Source organism: Myzus persicae, unplaced genomic scaffold (assembly GCF_001856785.1).
Source record: "Myzus persicae strain clone G006 unplaced genomic scaffold, MPER_G0061.0, whole genome shotgun sequence".
NCBI classification, from domain to species: Eukaryota; Metazoa; Arthropoda; class Insecta; order Hemiptera; family Aphididae; genus Myzus; species Myzus persicae.
In genome coordinates, this window is record NW_019103911.1 from 280,995 (window position 1) to 298,326 (window position 17,332).

The window sequence follows — 17,332 nt, forward strand, 5'->3', positions numbered from 1 at the left end:
TTAAATTAACTGACGCAGAAAATTTTTCTGGTCGGAACCAACCCATTGCTGCGGACTGCGGTAGGGAGTGGCAAAAATAAATTACTAGATGCTGAACTGCCGCAGGAGTGTTGTAAACTCGCATATGTAGTCGTATGTGAACTTAATATTAGGTACTTAAGAGGTAGGGATACACTGTTCTTTCTTATAAATTTACAATCGTGGTAGGTATAGGTACTGGTTAGTGGTTTCTGTTTCAAGCCACGATACAAAATATATTTATTTCGATGTCTTACCAATGGAGCTCACGATCGTGCATCATAGGCGCTTAAGCAACCACGGCACATCGTTGAAAATTGATTTCATGTTTTCGGAAATCCGAGAACCGCACTTCGCCTGAACAAAATTATTTCTGAATGGCCTGACAATGGACATATCATTTATAATCAAATTGTTGACAACAAACGATAAAAGCAAAAGAGCATTGATATTTATTTACTAACTTTCTAATAAAAGTTACTGTTAACAACCTATAAAAATAGGTTATGTATTATAGGTAATAGGTATACCGTACACAGTAAGGTACCTATAATGTGAGTAAAACACCCAATTCCCAATGAAAATAAAACAAAGCGTGATGACAATTTAGTAATCTTATACTTTCATTTCCTATAAATGTAACAAAACTACATTTAAAGAAATTAAAATTACTCTGTGTAGGCAGTACATTCTATAGGAACTTTTAGAATTTACTGTCCAGAGTTTACTTATTTTGAACATTCTTAGGTCAAAAAACTTTATTGTTGTGTTTAAATTTTTAAAAATTGACATTTGTTCCAAACATGATTAAGAAACCATCCACTCATAATTAGTACCTACTGCATTGTAATTATTTAAAATAGTATAATTCTCTCAATTTAAAAATAAAAGGTGAGCTCCCACATCAAAACATACTTAAGTAGGTATGTAGTATGTTATAGTTTGGCTTTGGCAGATCACAGAAGGTTAGGTGATCTCCAATAATATATAGTTAGAAAATTATCAAAATATGCTAATTTTGTTTTATTATTAGTTACAACTTACAAGTACTAACAAACAACTCATCACTATAATACTATATAGAAATCAGGTAGAATAGCATAATATGCTAGTTAATAAAATACAAATTGTGTCAAATTTGTAATACATATTATATTAAAGTAGACAATTTATGTATTCCAATACATACATATTATTATTATATAGGATAAATGATAATAAAGTACATTGTATATATTGTATATAGTAACACATATAGATTAAAATATAAAAAGAATATATTATAAAAATCTACTTCCAAGGGCACTCGCAGAAATATAAACCGGGGGTTGGAGAGGGCAAAGTCAAGAGAATACAGCACATAATTTTTTTTTTTTACAAGCGATACAACAATTAACATTAACTAAAATAGGGTGCCCTTGTCGACTTCAAAAAGATTTGTAAATTTCAAAATATAAACTTAAAATATGAATCTTCATTTTGTGGTTGTATATTCAGTAAAACAGAGGAAATGAAACACACTAGTTACTTTTCAATAAATAATAATTACAAACAAAATTAATACAAAATGGTTTTATAGTACAACATTATGTGTTATTAGTAGTTATTACATATAAATTATAAGGTATAATAAGTAAAACTAAATAAAAACAAAACAAACGACTAAATGCTGTTATCAAACACATTTCAAATGTGGAACTGTGTAAGAAAAGTTAAAGTAATTCATGTGACATAAGACATAGCTAACATTTTAGAGAATCTATTATTCTCAATAAACAAACAGGGTAATTTTACAATTATAAAAATATTTTAGTGGATTTAATACCACACAATGATGACATTTTAGATATAATTGTTTATAGTAGGTATATTGACAAATAATGATTGCAAGAAAATTAAAATGTAGCCAGAAATAAAAAAAAATAAAATCCAGGAATTTGCATATTCTTCGCCTAGGGCAAATGAAAAATATTTTTATATTCTTTAAGTCACATACAACACAATTATAATTTATTAGGAACCGGATATATTACAATGGCTAACCTGAATAAAAGGGAGATCTACACAAAATATACAATTACAATTTACAAGCATATTATAACACCACATTAATATAGTCCAATAGTAAAATATGTACAACTTGTATTATAAATAGGGTTGAAAAACTAATAACATTTTAACTTTCATGTTTTGGAGCCAAATATTAGTCCTTCAAATGCAGTTTTAACAGGTAACAAATAACTAATAAGATTAAAAATAAAATCAAAATAATAAAAAGTTACATATAAAATCAATAATTAAAATATATGTATGTATAAATATATGGGTATACAGTAGTGACATGATAAATAAACAATATTAATTAGTATAAATAATAAATAATAATTTATAAAATAGTTGTTGGCGAGTAAATCAAGTATCACTCGGTTTCAACACTACACCATCACTGAAGTTAATCATTTTCATGACCGGCTCATAGTCTCCGGCTAAATAGAACAGATCGTTATTAACATATATATTCTTCAGCCGTTTAGCATCCTTTTCGACGATTGAACTGAACTCTTCTATTGAAACCACTTGACACCCATTCATAATGCTTTGTACATCATTAATGTCATTATGAGGTGATTTAAACAATGCTCCCTATAGTGTCATACAACATAATGAAAATACACTGTGATCATAATAACAACTTGAGTATATTTGTACTAACCGGGTATGGTAGATTCCCAGTAAAGTCACTAGCCGTCTCTTCGGGATGATAGAACCAAAATACTTTTACTTGCATTTTTTCCTGGTTAGTCTCCCACATACAGTTAACTTTACCGATAAAAGGTCGATCTAGTTGACCAGAAGATAGAAATACAGCGCAGTCTCCAATCTGGTTACGAACAAAAAAATATATAATTATAAAATTGAAAAGCCATCAAACAAAACAAAAATATATTAGCATTGTAACATACACTTATGGTTTCGTCTCCCCTACTAATGGACCTATAAAAGGTCTTCTTATTGCCACCACGACCTGGACGCTTATAACTGTCACCTGACCATTTCCATATTTGCTGGTCAGACAGAAATGTTGGTACGTCGCTACTTTCCACTTCACTGGAGTCATTCTAAAGTATTTCAATCATTTTAATTTTTAGTTTTCCACTAAACATTTTAACTATAAAACTACAAATAATATCAGTGATAAACCATTCAATATGTCAAAATAATAATGTGGCTCAGATGATTCAATAATTCAGCATTATTAAATTATTAAAAATTCAAATTGGAATATAAATAATTTCCATTTTACTCACTTCTTTGGATTTGTCATCATCATTGTCATCATCATCATCATCTTCTTCGATGGTGTCTTCAATAAGTCTTTGGGGAGATAGAGTGGGTGGTTCGGTTACAGAAAGCTCTAGCTCAGAATCTCGATGCCGCTTATGCTTCTTGTGATGTTTTTTGTGGTGTTTGTGTTTATGTTTGGTTCTTGATTCATCATGACTGTGTTTGTGTTTTCTATGTTTGCGTTTCTTTTTCAGTCTTCTTCTTTCATGATCATCCTACAAATACGGAATAATAATTTAAAATAAAATTCACACAACTTTATAACAATAACGAGACACTCACATCGACGGTAGTTATTTCTACATCCGGTCGACTCGGACTGACGGGTATGCATTGTCGTTCAGCGAGTTCGACCGTAGTAGAACTATCCCGTTCTGAAACCACCAATGAACACAACATAGAATCCAAAATCCAAAATTACCCATCACCAGTCAAAATTATATGTACTAAATACTAACCTTCATTAGTTTGTTCAAGAGAAATGTCAGAAGACTCTGAAGTCTGACTTCTCACTGGAACAGAACTAGATGATGTGTCTCTTTGCGGAAATGAAACTGCATCGTCTAAACTTTCTACACTATCTAACGATACATTTGAAAATTTTCTCTTCTTAGGAATCACTGCTGGCTTATTGACAGTACATGGAGACTAAAAGAAATATTTTTATGATCATAAAACACTTAACATTATATGTAATATATATTATGTTATATGTATGTGTACATTATAAACAAAAAACAGAAATGCAAATGGGACAAATACGATACAATATACGTAATAATCATTTTACATTGGTACTCTATTACATAATCCACTTTATTTTTGTAATGTGCAAAATTTTTCTTTTTTAGAATAATTGTATTGTTCTAAATTTACAAAATAGTATAGTTAAGTATTATTATTTATTATTGAATAATACTTTTGTTAACTGAACAATTATTTTAAAAATATTTGATTTACAATTATACTAAACCAATTTAAAATTCAGTTAATTTAGTTGAAATATGAATAAAATGTGCAATATACTAGATCAATTGAAAAAGTTTATTTAAAAAAAAAAATAGTCCAATTCAAAATTTAAATTTATAAGATGTAATTCAATATTTTAATAATTACCATTCTGTGTAATGCATCAGCTATTCGGCGTTTTTTACATACAAATTCTGGTAAAGCTAATATGTCGTCTTGGTCTTGGATCTCGTCATCTTCGTCTTCCAAATCCCAATGTTTAATCTTTTAATTCATAAATGAATTAAATTAGTTAATATTATATGTAAGCAAATTATTTATAGTATAAATATTTAATTGTTTAACATTTTTTATTTTACAATACAAATATTTTTTTATATGAATATGTAGATATTTTTTTAACTTATGATTCCAGAATTTATTTTTATGAAAAATATATTTAATAATTTATGCATACAAATAATTCTGACAAAAACCCATACAAAATTTTAAATTATTCCAAGATGTTCAGTAATAATATTACAAACTTATATATTTATTATAGGCTAATTAGAATAACTTACTTTAACTTCAGCTTTTAACTTGGGTTTTATTTTATATTGACCAGAAGACGCTGTTTCTAAATTGTTAATTTTTATTGTTGAAACCCCATTTAATAAGCCGGATGATATAGAAACTGGTTTTTCCTTCTTTGGAGTTAAAGACAGATGTTTTTTAATGACTTCATCAAAAGGATTTTGGATTTTTCTAGGTCGTCCAACTTTTCGCTTCTTCAAAGGTGGTCTAAATTCATCTTCGCTAATCTAAAAAATAACACAATGAATTAAAAATTGCATGATGGGAATACAGATAACTAAATTGAAATATGTTGCATACTATAATTGATGATGTACTGCGTTTTTTGACAATTTTTTTCTGATAGACCTTATCATCATCAGATAATTTTTTAACATTAGCCATTGATGAGACTGGCGATAATGTAGGTGGGGTATGTGTAGAAACCTTTCTAGGTGAATAAGGACTCCATGGTTCCAACACAGGAGGAGAGAGATCTGAAGACGAGGAACTAGAAGTCTTATGTTTGGTTTTTGAATTACAGTCCAACTTCAACCGTTTTTCTCTAATATCTGGTTCATTATTACCATTGTTATTATTTCCATCATCACATTTCAATACCTTTTTCGGACGACCTGGTCCACGTTTAACTTGTCCAGATGATGACAAGCTTGATTCAGATACTTTTCGATTCAGAACTTTATCTTTAGAGTATTTAGGTGTCTTTTTTATTGTATCTAATTTTAAGTTAACTTTTAATTTGTCAACAGGTTGGAAAATATCGCTACTTCGAGAAAATGATTTTTTGGTGTATACTTTTTTTGTACCATTTTTATTGATTGTCACCTCAAGTGGCTTAGTAGTATTTTCTTCAAACTCATAACTGCATACGTTCTCCTCTATAATTGAACAAAAACATATTTAAGTAAGTTTATGTATTCACAAAAAATATCAATAAATATCATATAATGGGGCTGGCTTGAACTTTGTTGCATTTAGCTTGATTTCATTAGCATACATATATTTTCTTATTTTATATTTTTAATATACCTAAATTATTTTTTTTGCTTTTACATTTATTGGTGGGTACTAATTTCATGACTTTACTAATGAAATCTCCAAATTTTTTAGAGCATAATTTTGCAATTAAAACTTTTTTAAATTTTAATTGCATATCTTGATTTTACAAATTTTAGTGCATAATTGATGATTATTACAATTTTAAAGATTATGAATTTTAGATTAAAACCTTCTCAAATTTAAAATTTATATCTTGTGGCCATGACATGAATTCATGACCAACAATACTTATACTTTGAAAAGCATATTTATTTTATAATAGTTTGTATATATTATATCTATTATAAATTTATGATAGATGTGCATATTTTTTTGTTTTAAAAGCAAATATATTAACTTTATTAATTGAATAACTGCATGCATATATTGTATATTTTTAGACCATAGAAGCGCAAGCCCCATTCCTATACATACTGAAATACAAAACTTGATTACTACACTTACCAGTTAAATTATTATTGTTTGAGTAACTCTTAGTATCATTGTCTTGTTCAGAAGTCTCACTAGATTTTTCAGTTTCCAAAAACTGTTCAGCCAATAAAAGCAAATCAATCTTGTTCACGCCTTTTTCTTCAGTTTCTTCTACAGTATTTACATTAGTATCTAATGTTTGTACATTTTCCTGTTCTAAAGTATTCACTACAACTTCCTGATTATGATAACTATCCAAGTTTTCACTAGAATTACGTTTTTCAAACTGTTCAATACTATTCAACAATAGCTCTAATCCAGTAATATCTGGTGTATTAGAATTCTCAACTATAGATAATACAGTAGTCTGAGTAGCACCATCAGTCAAAGGCTCGTCATTATCCGTACAGTCTTGTGCACTCTCAGTGAAATTGGATTCTTTATTCTCTTCAGTCAATGGGTGATAAGTTTCATCTTCTGTTTGAAGATCTGTTTGATTGCTAGCGTCGTGTGATACAATCGCTTCAGATTCCAAAAGTTGTTCAGGTGCTGAACAATCTTGCTTTAAATCTTTTTCAGGTTCACTGATGGTAGTGTTACAATAGTCCAATGAAATTGATACATTTTCTTCTGTGTGTCTTGAAATTGTACTCTTTTCGGTAATAGACTGCTGTACTAATTTGGTTTGGACAGTTACCGATTCAGATACTGTCTGTATGTCATTGATTTGGTTTTGACATCCAGATTGCATTTGAGTTGCAATAGTCAGTCCTGAGTGTGGTGGTTGAAGATGACCTATTAGTGGTTGAGCTACAATAGCCGACTGTTGTTGGTTGAAAATTATCATCTGATTTTCTGGAGATGTCAACTGTATTAATGGTTGTTGATGTGCATTGCTGTCAGTTAGTTGATGATGAGTGTTTATGAGGGCCGGTGGAGTAGAAGAGCTGACTTGTTGAATCAGGAATGAACCTGAATAAAAATCATAAAACGTGAATCAAAAATCTGAAAAGCAGTTAGCAAATAATAATAAAATATTTACCCGAACTTGCAATAGATGTATACTGTGGATGGTGATTTATGATAGGCGATATAGTAGTCATATGTTGTTGTGGTTGTTGGATCAGAGTATAACCTTGATTGGGTTGATGGTGATTCTGTGTTTCCGACTTGCAATAATCAAATGGCATAGTCATTAAGCCTACATAAGAATATTTAAATGAATTAAATACAATAATTCTGGATAACAATTAATAAATAACATGAGGTAAAAAAATCTAAATTTTTGATTATTTGTTTTTACTAACCGGCAATAGAGTTTTGAGGCAAAAGAAAATATTGGCCCGATTGGTCTTGGACTAGTTGATATCCGACCGGCTGCACGGTCTGCTGTTCCAAAGCAGGAGCTTCAACAAAAAAAAAATACTTATGAGGCACTTTTAAATCATCTATAGTACTAATTTAATAATATAATAATAATATTGGAAGAGAGAAAAATTGTTTAGACAGCAATTTAATATGAAAGAAAACACTTTTCTATACAACGTGATAGAGGATAAGCAAAATGAAACAATATTTTTTAGTGTGTCTAATGTCTACCTCTTAACGTAGTGTTTTGAAAACTCCATTGACTTCCAATAGTATTTTGAGGAATGCTGCAGCTCCCAGACGATGGCCATCGGTTTATACCTGCTGTCGACCCAGTCGTCATGGAACAATCGTTATAGGACAACACTAATGGACATACACCAAGTTAAAATACATTAACGACAAATCATGTATATCTTTCAGTTCCAGTGGTATTTATTTATTATTAATTAGTTTTATATGAGCAACTTAATTGAAAGTTGAAACGGTCGAATAATACTATATATAAGCATTAAACAATACGTATACCTAATATTACGTTTTGTTTTTTTTTTTTGTAATCGATTCTTAATTTATCCAAGGGCCCAATGACCACATATCGTCTAGACACAAAAATTCCTGACTAAACACGCCACTGATAAGTGATGACACAGTTTTTTTTATATATTAATGTGAAATGTGTCTATTTACCCATTGTCTGCATCGGTGACTGATGAACGACTTCAGGCATCGATACCGTCGTTGTAGTGGTCTCTCGTTGCCTTTGAACCTCTGTGTTGGAAGAGCTTTGAGTATACCTTTGTCTGGCAACAGCTATGCCCACGGGTATGTTTCCACTGACGCCAGCTAAATCGAATTACGTTCATAAGAAATCGTATACGGAGTGGGAAGGGTACTTAAAAGATGGGTTTACAGTAAAAAAATAACTTAGTTGCGTACTTTTGATAGTTGTCGTTTGACTGCATTGGACAGTGGAATCTTTTTTCTTCAAAACCAGTGCCGGATTGGTTTGCGACGCATATGTAGTATATTTGGTCGAATTAACAGAGTCTTCATTTCGGGTTGTTGCAATCGGAGTGGGAGCAACTACATTGGAAGAACAAATCAAATACTCGATTAAAAATATCGCCAAAACTAAAACAAATATTCTTTTAGGCGTACCTATATAATATAAGTATAAAATAATAGACACGTATAACAAAACGAAAATGTTTGAATAACACCATTATTTTCATATCATTACATTACGGTTATCTTTCAGTGTTTACCAAAATAATTATTTAACGCTAATAAATTATTGGGAAATAAATCTATCCGGCTTCCATTGTACTATGAACTTCCGCAGTTAAATTGATGATGCTAAAAACAAGATGAAATCCGTTATCCACAGTAATTCTCACCACACACCCCACCCGTAATAATACAGTTCATAACACACAAACGCACTGCTGTCTATTGATTACTGCCTACGAAATATTTAGAAAAAAAACAACATGGGCCTTATGATGTCCAACAAAAATTCACTACAAAAAAAGATTGTACTTATATAGTTATATGTTATTTTTATGACAAAGTACATATTTCTAAATTCGTAATTAGAAAATTATTATTTTTCGGAGACTCAAATAATTCAAAGGGTCACGGAGAAAAGCTTTGAAACATTATTTAATTTTGATTCATGAGTTATTTACATAAAGGTATAAAGCCATAATACCTATAATTTAATGAATCGCAGTATACGCCAACACGCAATATATATTAAAGAAAGTGAATATTGTACAACGTATCTACGTACAATGAAAGAAATCAAAAAAAGGATTTTAAGATAAGTACAAACGCACTTTTAGCTTGTATGTATTAGATATTTGTATACACTGTATATACATTATATTTAGCATAGTAAGCTAATATAATGGACAACGGTGTATCATAAAAACAGTTAAATGTATTTAAAATTACTTTTCGTTAAGTTTAAATGTTGTAAAGTTCAAGTATAGTCGGTGTGGTTAACTTTTTTTTATACGCTGGTATGCCAAATCAATTGGAACGTAATCTTCTTTTGCGAATGTATTTTTCTTAAAATTATTTCTGCATTTAAACTGTGTTATTATACATATTAATATTATATATATTATACATATTTGAATGAAAATGTAAGTTTTTTGTAGACTGTCAAGAATATTAATGCACGCAATGATTAAGTTATGAGTTTACATATTAAAATTCAATATATTATTATCTATATTTTTGAACCACAATAAAACAAACAATGTATCGTTTTATTGCTATAATAATTTGTATACAATGGAAAAGTAAGATAATAAATAATAATGTTAAGACTCATTGCATCGCTGTCGATTATTCAATGTACAGTGTTGTCCGGAAATGTCATCTTTCGACGAGGGCGACTGCATTATAATAAGCGTAAAAGATATAATATACGCCTTGAATGACGTTATAATACTCAAATCACGAAATCATAAAAAATTCAAAGTGACTACATTTACATAATTTAAATAACAAAAAGCAAAACGAAAATAATATACGTTTATATATGACTAGAAAGATTTTGTACAGCCTAAATGCCTGGTCCAATAAGCATATACTATAAATAAATATTCTTAAAAAAATCATTGAAACCAGAGACACATAAGGCATCAGTAGACTAGTATTGTTGTACTGCATATGTACTTTAAATAAGCAAAACAGTAAAATTGTTTCTACCATGACGTTCAAAAAATGTTTTTTTTCTTTAAAATATTAAATAGTATAGCAGATGTCATCGAAAACATATTTGTATAACCATGTTTCATATTTTCATAATAAGACCCTATTTCAATATTGAACAATTTATTGTGGTCTTATTATTTTTTGCGAATTAATAATAATATCTACAGCCGTAAAGGTATAATATTATATTATGGTTATAACTTCAAGAGTTATCTTACCTATCGTCAGTGGTTTACTGTTGATCAAAGCGTGGCTTTTCCCAATTGGCCTTTTCCGCTTTTTGGATTCTTGTAGAGGCAACCGGTCCGCCGATCCATTGGGAGCAAGTTTTACCAATTTCGGCATTTCTTTCACTGTAACCAAAATATCAATTTACTATTTACTCTAGTATCAAATTAAATTTTACACAGTGGATTTATTATCCGTTAAAACTTAATAAAAAAAATCTAGAGAAAACTGAGGATCTGTGAATGTAATGAAGATGAACTATGAATAAATAACGATGAATACCATGAATATTGCTTTTAAATTTAAATAACGGCTGCTGTGCAATGTACACTGTGACTGTGTATTCATCAAAGTTATTTACATAATTTGTTGAGAATGTTATGTTTTTATACACTGTTTTGAGTTTTCTATTATAGTTAGGTAATTAATTAACAAAGTGTTATTTTGTTATATAAAGTATTGATATTAATTTTCAAATCTTAATATTTAAATTAAATTTTTAAGATATTCAATTTTTATTTTAAAGCCATCAATTGTTAAAAACATAATTTGATTTGATGAACCGTAAACATTAACAAAATAACCAAAAAGCTATATATATGTATATAAGTATAAGTACTTATACATATATTTTTAATATAAAACATTGAAAATCTAGTAAAAATGTAACATTACAAATTACTTATAAGTAATTACCCAACTATATTAATCATCAATCAGTTTAATTATACAATTAACTAGAAACCTGTTATTACAAGAAAATATATTTATATGTATTTTAACTCCTTCAATGAGATAAACAAATGTTATAAAAGTGGAGTAAATCAGAATAATGTTTATAAATCTTTTATTTTTAAAATGTTAGTATCATCGAATGTTTGAAATTACATTATCAAAAAATATTTCAAAGAATAAATACAAATATCATTCATCTTTAACTAAGTATATTTGAAGGTATTTTTAGATGGTTATATTTAAAATACAATTTACAACGGGTTTCGCAACTGTTGTAAGTACCTATATGACATTTTCTCATTTATTTATTTTAAAATTTTAATGGATTTCTTATTTTCTATTGAAACTTAAAATTATATTTTTCTCGCATAAATACACATTATACTATTTAAATAATTTTTAGTATCTATGCGATAGAAATCTTCAATATAGGTAGTAGGTACAATATTTTAAATTAAAAGATTTTCTGCATTCAAAGTAACCAAACCAAGTGAAATCTTTAGTCAAGTGAATACCCAGGCCTAACTATAAGAAATTTCAATACATTTACCCCCCGCTTAAACAAAACAAATTTAAACTACGTACTAGTGTAAATAATTAATAAACGGTTAAACTTATATTATAGTTAATAAATGAAGTGCAGAAAAAATTTGCGATGAAGAGAGATTTCTGTTAACTTTTATTTGAACTCATTTTGTATTTTTATACAATCTTTTATTTTATTTAATTTCATTATGTTTGAACAATTAATTACTATTCGAAATTCAAACATAAACGCCGAAATTTAAAGATTCACAATCAAAGTTAAAGTAATTATTATATCAATTCTAATTATAAACTAAAAACCCAAAGCATACGACTTTTGAATTCATTAAAACTATAAGATTGTGTGTGAAATGGATCATCAAAAGTAATTTTGGATCTGGTGTATAAAATTGGGGACCTTCTTCTTTTAATATTTCAGGGCAATTAATATTATATCAATTTAAATTTAAAAAATAAAAAACATATAATTTAACTTAAATTGTGATGAAAATGAGTGTAAAACTAACTTTAAATCAAGTTCCTTTGAAGGGGAATTCATCACAAACGTATAAGATTAGTATTTAAAAAGTAAAATTATACATTATTTAGACGACTTATATGACCAAGTCGTGATGGATTCTATATTATGGACCCATACTATAGATTCAAACTTACCAAAAAATAACATAAGAATTTTAAACATTGAATATTTTTAAAATCCCAGGAACCATGCTCATCACTTTTCTATAAATGAATTAAATGTGTACTGAAAAAGAAAGAACTGCAGACAAAATGACATCCATTTCTTTTATGGAAGAGACTAACTTAAGCTCCTGGTTATCAATAGAATAATTATAGGTGCGTAAATAGTTTTTTACGTCTTTAAAAGATATCTGATCATATTAATCAGCAACATTTATTTTTAAGCGGTCATCTCTACATTATTTTAGAAAATGAGTAAAATTATTTTGCAACTTCATAATATAATCCTTTGTGCTTACTGTCATATACATTTTTAAGTCATCGACAAAGAGAGAATGTTTTACAGAAACAAAACATATCAAAATTCAAAATTCGATAATAGCTGTGATAACGATTATCGTTAGTATTTATCAACATAGCATGGTTGAAACACAGAATTCTGTGGTTTCAGTACTTCGACATTTACATTATTATCTTCAACTGGGAAACATACAATCGTCCCATCGCCCACCTTACAATGGCAAGTGACGAGACATACACAAAATAGTAATGTGTAAGATATTATATCGATTTATTTTATTAAAAAATATCATAATACACCCCATTCCGATTTTTATAGTTAAGTCGTAAATACCACAGTAATATGCGTACATGGTACATTATTCAGTCGCGATTATTGTCACGAGCGGATAGCGGTACGCGAGACATAATCACTGACATGCAGCTACACGTACAGCCTCACGTGCTGAACAATCGACGAGTGAGACGTAAGTAATACGAAGTAACGAACGACGGCGGCGGAGTTTGACGAAAAAGCGGTGGTGGCGGGGTGGTCGGTTGGATCTCCGCGGGAATAAAATCGCGAAAAGGGGGCGAATAAAAACAGTGTTAAATTACATTTTGGCACAGGCTTATCAACATCGGTTCGCCGGAATGACCTCGACGCGACGCACGCAGGCACACGAACACACAGTTTTTATCGTCTACTATAATATCATACATATCATATACCTATACGTTATGCTTAAACATAATATAAACAATGTGTATACTGTATTGAGTATGATATGTACTTTTGTATACACGACAAACAAATGACACACAGCGTATAAACGGCGAAACCCGCCAATAGCGGACTTGTTGCAGCTCACTGTCGTCAAACGGACATATTGTGTTAAAAAATAAAGTTTTCCCGACTGTTTTGCTACTTTATAATATTTTCATCATACTTAATTCAAAATAATATTATAATAATTTAGGTAGGTGCCAGTAGTAATCACTAATTATACAAAATAATATTACTTTTTTTTCACATTTTACTAGGTTTCATATTTTATATTTTGTCTATTCGCAACTTTATAATATACAGAACATATCTAGTACACGTTAATAATAACTGTTGATAACAAAAAATGAGATTATTTTATGCGTCTGTTATAAGGAATTTAAATAATAATATATTATTATATATAGACTATATAAAGACAGGTTTGGGAGTATACCACGATATGGGACTAGAAAAAGTGTACCCGTGTCGAGTGGATTGGGAATAATTGTAGGTATTACTTTCAATTTAAATCAACAATGTTTTTTTCAAGCGCACAGCCAGACAATCAAAAATTGAAATAGTATTGGAAGGTTTCGGTAGTTTTGCCACGGTATACGAATAATACGACTATACGACTATACGACAAATGCACATTTACTTTTTTACCGACTGTTGCAATCTCGTTTTTACAATTATTATTACTATAAATTGTATTGAATTTTTAACTCCAGTGGCAGGGACAATTGCTTATTGCTTCAAGGTCAATTTACAGTTCTGCTTAAAGAGATACAGATGAATGAGTTTGGTGATGAAATTAATACAACATTTTATATGTTATTATTCGGAATAATTAAAATAATACATAATACAATAATCATTAACAAAGCAAATATCAGTTCTAAGCGGTAACGGCTTTATACAATACATTTTACTAGTAAATTAATATGTAACAATATTCAACAAAAATAGTTAGTTATGATACATAATATATAGGTACCTTAATTTTTAACAACTATAAATTGTTGTCACACGTAGCTGGAACAAGCAACTGAAATTATAGCCATATTATAGGTATCTCTACTATTAGATTACGCGCACAACTCAGACAGCCGCCGTTCTAGGACCCGATTTCCCAGCTGCCACAGTGCCACGGCGATTTCCATGACCTTAAGCGACCGTGAATATTGTTATGTATATTGTTATAAATAGAACACACCGCACTACCACAGTGTACACAATGTTAGCTTATTTTTATTTTTCCGCCACAAACATCAACTAACATACTTCTCAAAAAGAAAAAGGCCGTTTTAAGAACCTATACAATATTATATTTTGTAGTTAACTGTGGATAGGTATTATTGAAATGATTACAACCGCAGTGATGGTCATGATATAATGCGTGGCACAGCAATTATTCGTATAGTTGTATTATCATTTGCAGTAAGATTCCGATACGGGTAATTTATTTTTGAAATTGAAAATTCTCACTACCTCTGGAATTTGAACGTTATTCGTGTTTAATGTTACTTGGTCCGTGTTAATGTACCTCTTTAACACGTAGAGATATCCAATCCGTTTTGGCGGTTCGAAATGGATTCGATATCAACAATGTTTACACGCACTTAAACATTACATAAATTATATTAGAATTAAGTATCGACCGCTGTAAGTTGCACCACTATAAATACTAGTACACAATATTATTGCATATGTATGCGTTTCATTAGATAAAAAGTAATTTAACCCATTAACTGTAGGTAACGATATACAATTATACTCTCATATTTCTCGATAATTATTCAGTATACATAAATAAGTAAAACTATTAACTGCCAAATAGTAATTTTCATTTTTCTGATTATGCATTTATGCACATTAATAGCATACATGGTTAATAAACTATAATATACACGCATTAATAATATAAGGTAAATATGTGGGTACTAATGTCGATATATAACATATTATTGAAGTTTTTAGTAACCCTTCAGTAATAACTGGGGCTTAAACAATTTTAGGAGTCAATGAGTACAGGTAACATTGTATCAAATATTTAGTTTAAAAACGAGTTGTCTATGAAAACAAATGACGAATATCAAATGAAAAAAAAACCATAGTATTTTGCATTAACAAAATATTTTTAATTAATTTGAAGTGTCTAACGTGGCGTTACTGGACCGTAATCTAAGTAAAGGTATTATTTCTACAATTTGTGAATTAAAAAAATGTATCATAATTATTAATTTATATTTTTGCAGTGAATTATAATCTCAGAAATTAGAACGATTCCGAATATTTTTAAATTTATGGTTTTAAATTAATTTAACATTATGGTAGCCGGTAGATATGGTTTTTTTTTAATATTGCGCCCTCGATTATGCCACATTAACGATTGCGTCGAATAAACCAATATATGGGTATCAAAGTTAAAAGTTTGAGGCTTAACCCGTGGCCACTCAACCTTATACGTACGGCGTGTGTGCATTATCTGAGTAATACGTGTGTATATAATAATAGTAATAATAGTAATATAATATAATAGGTAGCACACTTACAAAGCGTAGTTTACACACGGAGATCCGATTTCGTTATTATTGTTTAAGCTCAAGCCATTGGGCACAAAGTTAAAAACACGAAAATCATCATTGTTCAGCAAAATATTGGATATTTGTTATCGTCAAAATTGTACAACTATGATAAAAAAATTTAAAATATCAACAACAGTATAATGTTCCAAGAAACTAAATATACGCTGTGTGCAGTCGTAACTCGTTATGATATTAACGCGAGCGACAATAATATTATTATTATTATAACACACATTGTACTATCTGCCGCGAACAGCTTAGTCACCGCGACCGTACGGGCAAAAAAGATTTTGCGCGTCCTTAGGTAAACATTAAATCGCTTGAGCGTGTTGTATAATAGTATAGGTATTAACTATTAGGTATATTATTATGCGATCGAATGGTTCGGCTGATAATCGCGTAAACTATGCGGTTGCGCGGTAGGTACCTATGATATTTTAATATTATTATGTATACCAAGGTATGCGGGGACTTGGTTAACAATATAGTCGAAAAACATTGTACACGCGCTCGCGGACGTGTATTTAATATTTATTATCACCGTCGTTGAGAATTATTAATATTATTAAAAACTATTATTGATACCAGACCCTCGGCAACACGGGCCATTGGGTTTACAAAATATAATTTAATCGATTGCATAATAAATTGTACTTATTTTAAATGATTTTAAATTTTGGTTTGAAGATTGGTGACTCTGATACGTAGCCTCAATCCAGAGTCAACATCATCCAAAACATTATTATTATTATTATTTTATAGATTATTCCATTGACGAATGATTAAACAATAATACACTGCGATTTGTTCAACGTTCCCGGCCAACACAATGAATTTAGTTATTATTGTTAGCGCGCTAGAATCTCAAACACTCAGAAATATAAAAAACCTCTGACCAAGCTGATATTACAAATACATATTAAAACCAGGTTCACTGCAGCTGAGTCGTCTGTCGTGTGGGGCTCAAAAGTTGAGCCCAGTTCAGCTCTGGATAATTTCCAACAAATCATGGTTAGTGAATATGATACCA

The 17,332-nt window shown here is 29.6% G+C and overlaps 1 protein-coding gene across 5 annotated transcripts in view; it reads right to left on the reverse strand.

Annotated features, from left to right (window-relative positions):
- Positions 1–1,306: 1,306 nt before the first annotated feature.
- Positions 1,307–17,332, reverse strand: part of LOC111036220 (myb-like protein AA) — a 54,019-nt gene continuing 37,993 nt past the window's right edge. For 4 of the 5 annotated variants that reach the window (XM_022318170.1, XM_022318169.1, XM_022318167.1 and 1 more), the window contains 16 exons: positions 10,695–10,829; positions 8,686–8,832; positions 8,437–8,592; positions 7,978–8,112; positions 7,686–7,784; positions 7,421–7,579; positions 6,412–7,350; positions 5,209–5,786; positions 4,896–5,135; positions 4,480–4,596; positions 3,822–4,011; positions 3,646–3,737; positions 3,327–3,578; positions 2,982–3,137; positions 2,732–2,899; positions 1,307–2,661 (listed from right to left, as the gene is read on the reverse strand). In XM_022318170.1, coding sequence (XP_022173862.1) covers positions 2,431–2,661; positions 2,732–2,899; positions 2,982–3,137; positions 3,327–3,578; positions 3,646–3,737; positions 3,822–4,011; positions 4,480–4,596; positions 4,896–5,135; positions 5,209–5,786; positions 6,412–7,350; positions 7,421–7,579; positions 7,686–7,784; positions 7,978–8,112; positions 8,437–8,592; positions 8,686–8,832; positions 10,695–10,829 — 3,794 coding nt within the window. In that variant the 3' untranslated portion in view covers positions 1,307–2,430. The remainder of the gene's footprint in view (positions 2,662–2,731; positions 2,900–2,981; positions 3,138–3,326; positions 3,579–3,645; positions 3,738–3,821; positions 4,012–4,479; positions 4,597–4,895; positions 5,136–5,208; positions 5,787–6,411; positions 7,351–7,420; positions 7,580–7,685; positions 7,785–7,977; positions 8,113–8,436; positions 8,593–8,685; positions 8,833–10,694; positions 10,830–17,332) is intronic. The other variant, XM_022318168.1, reaches the window with a different exon arrangement.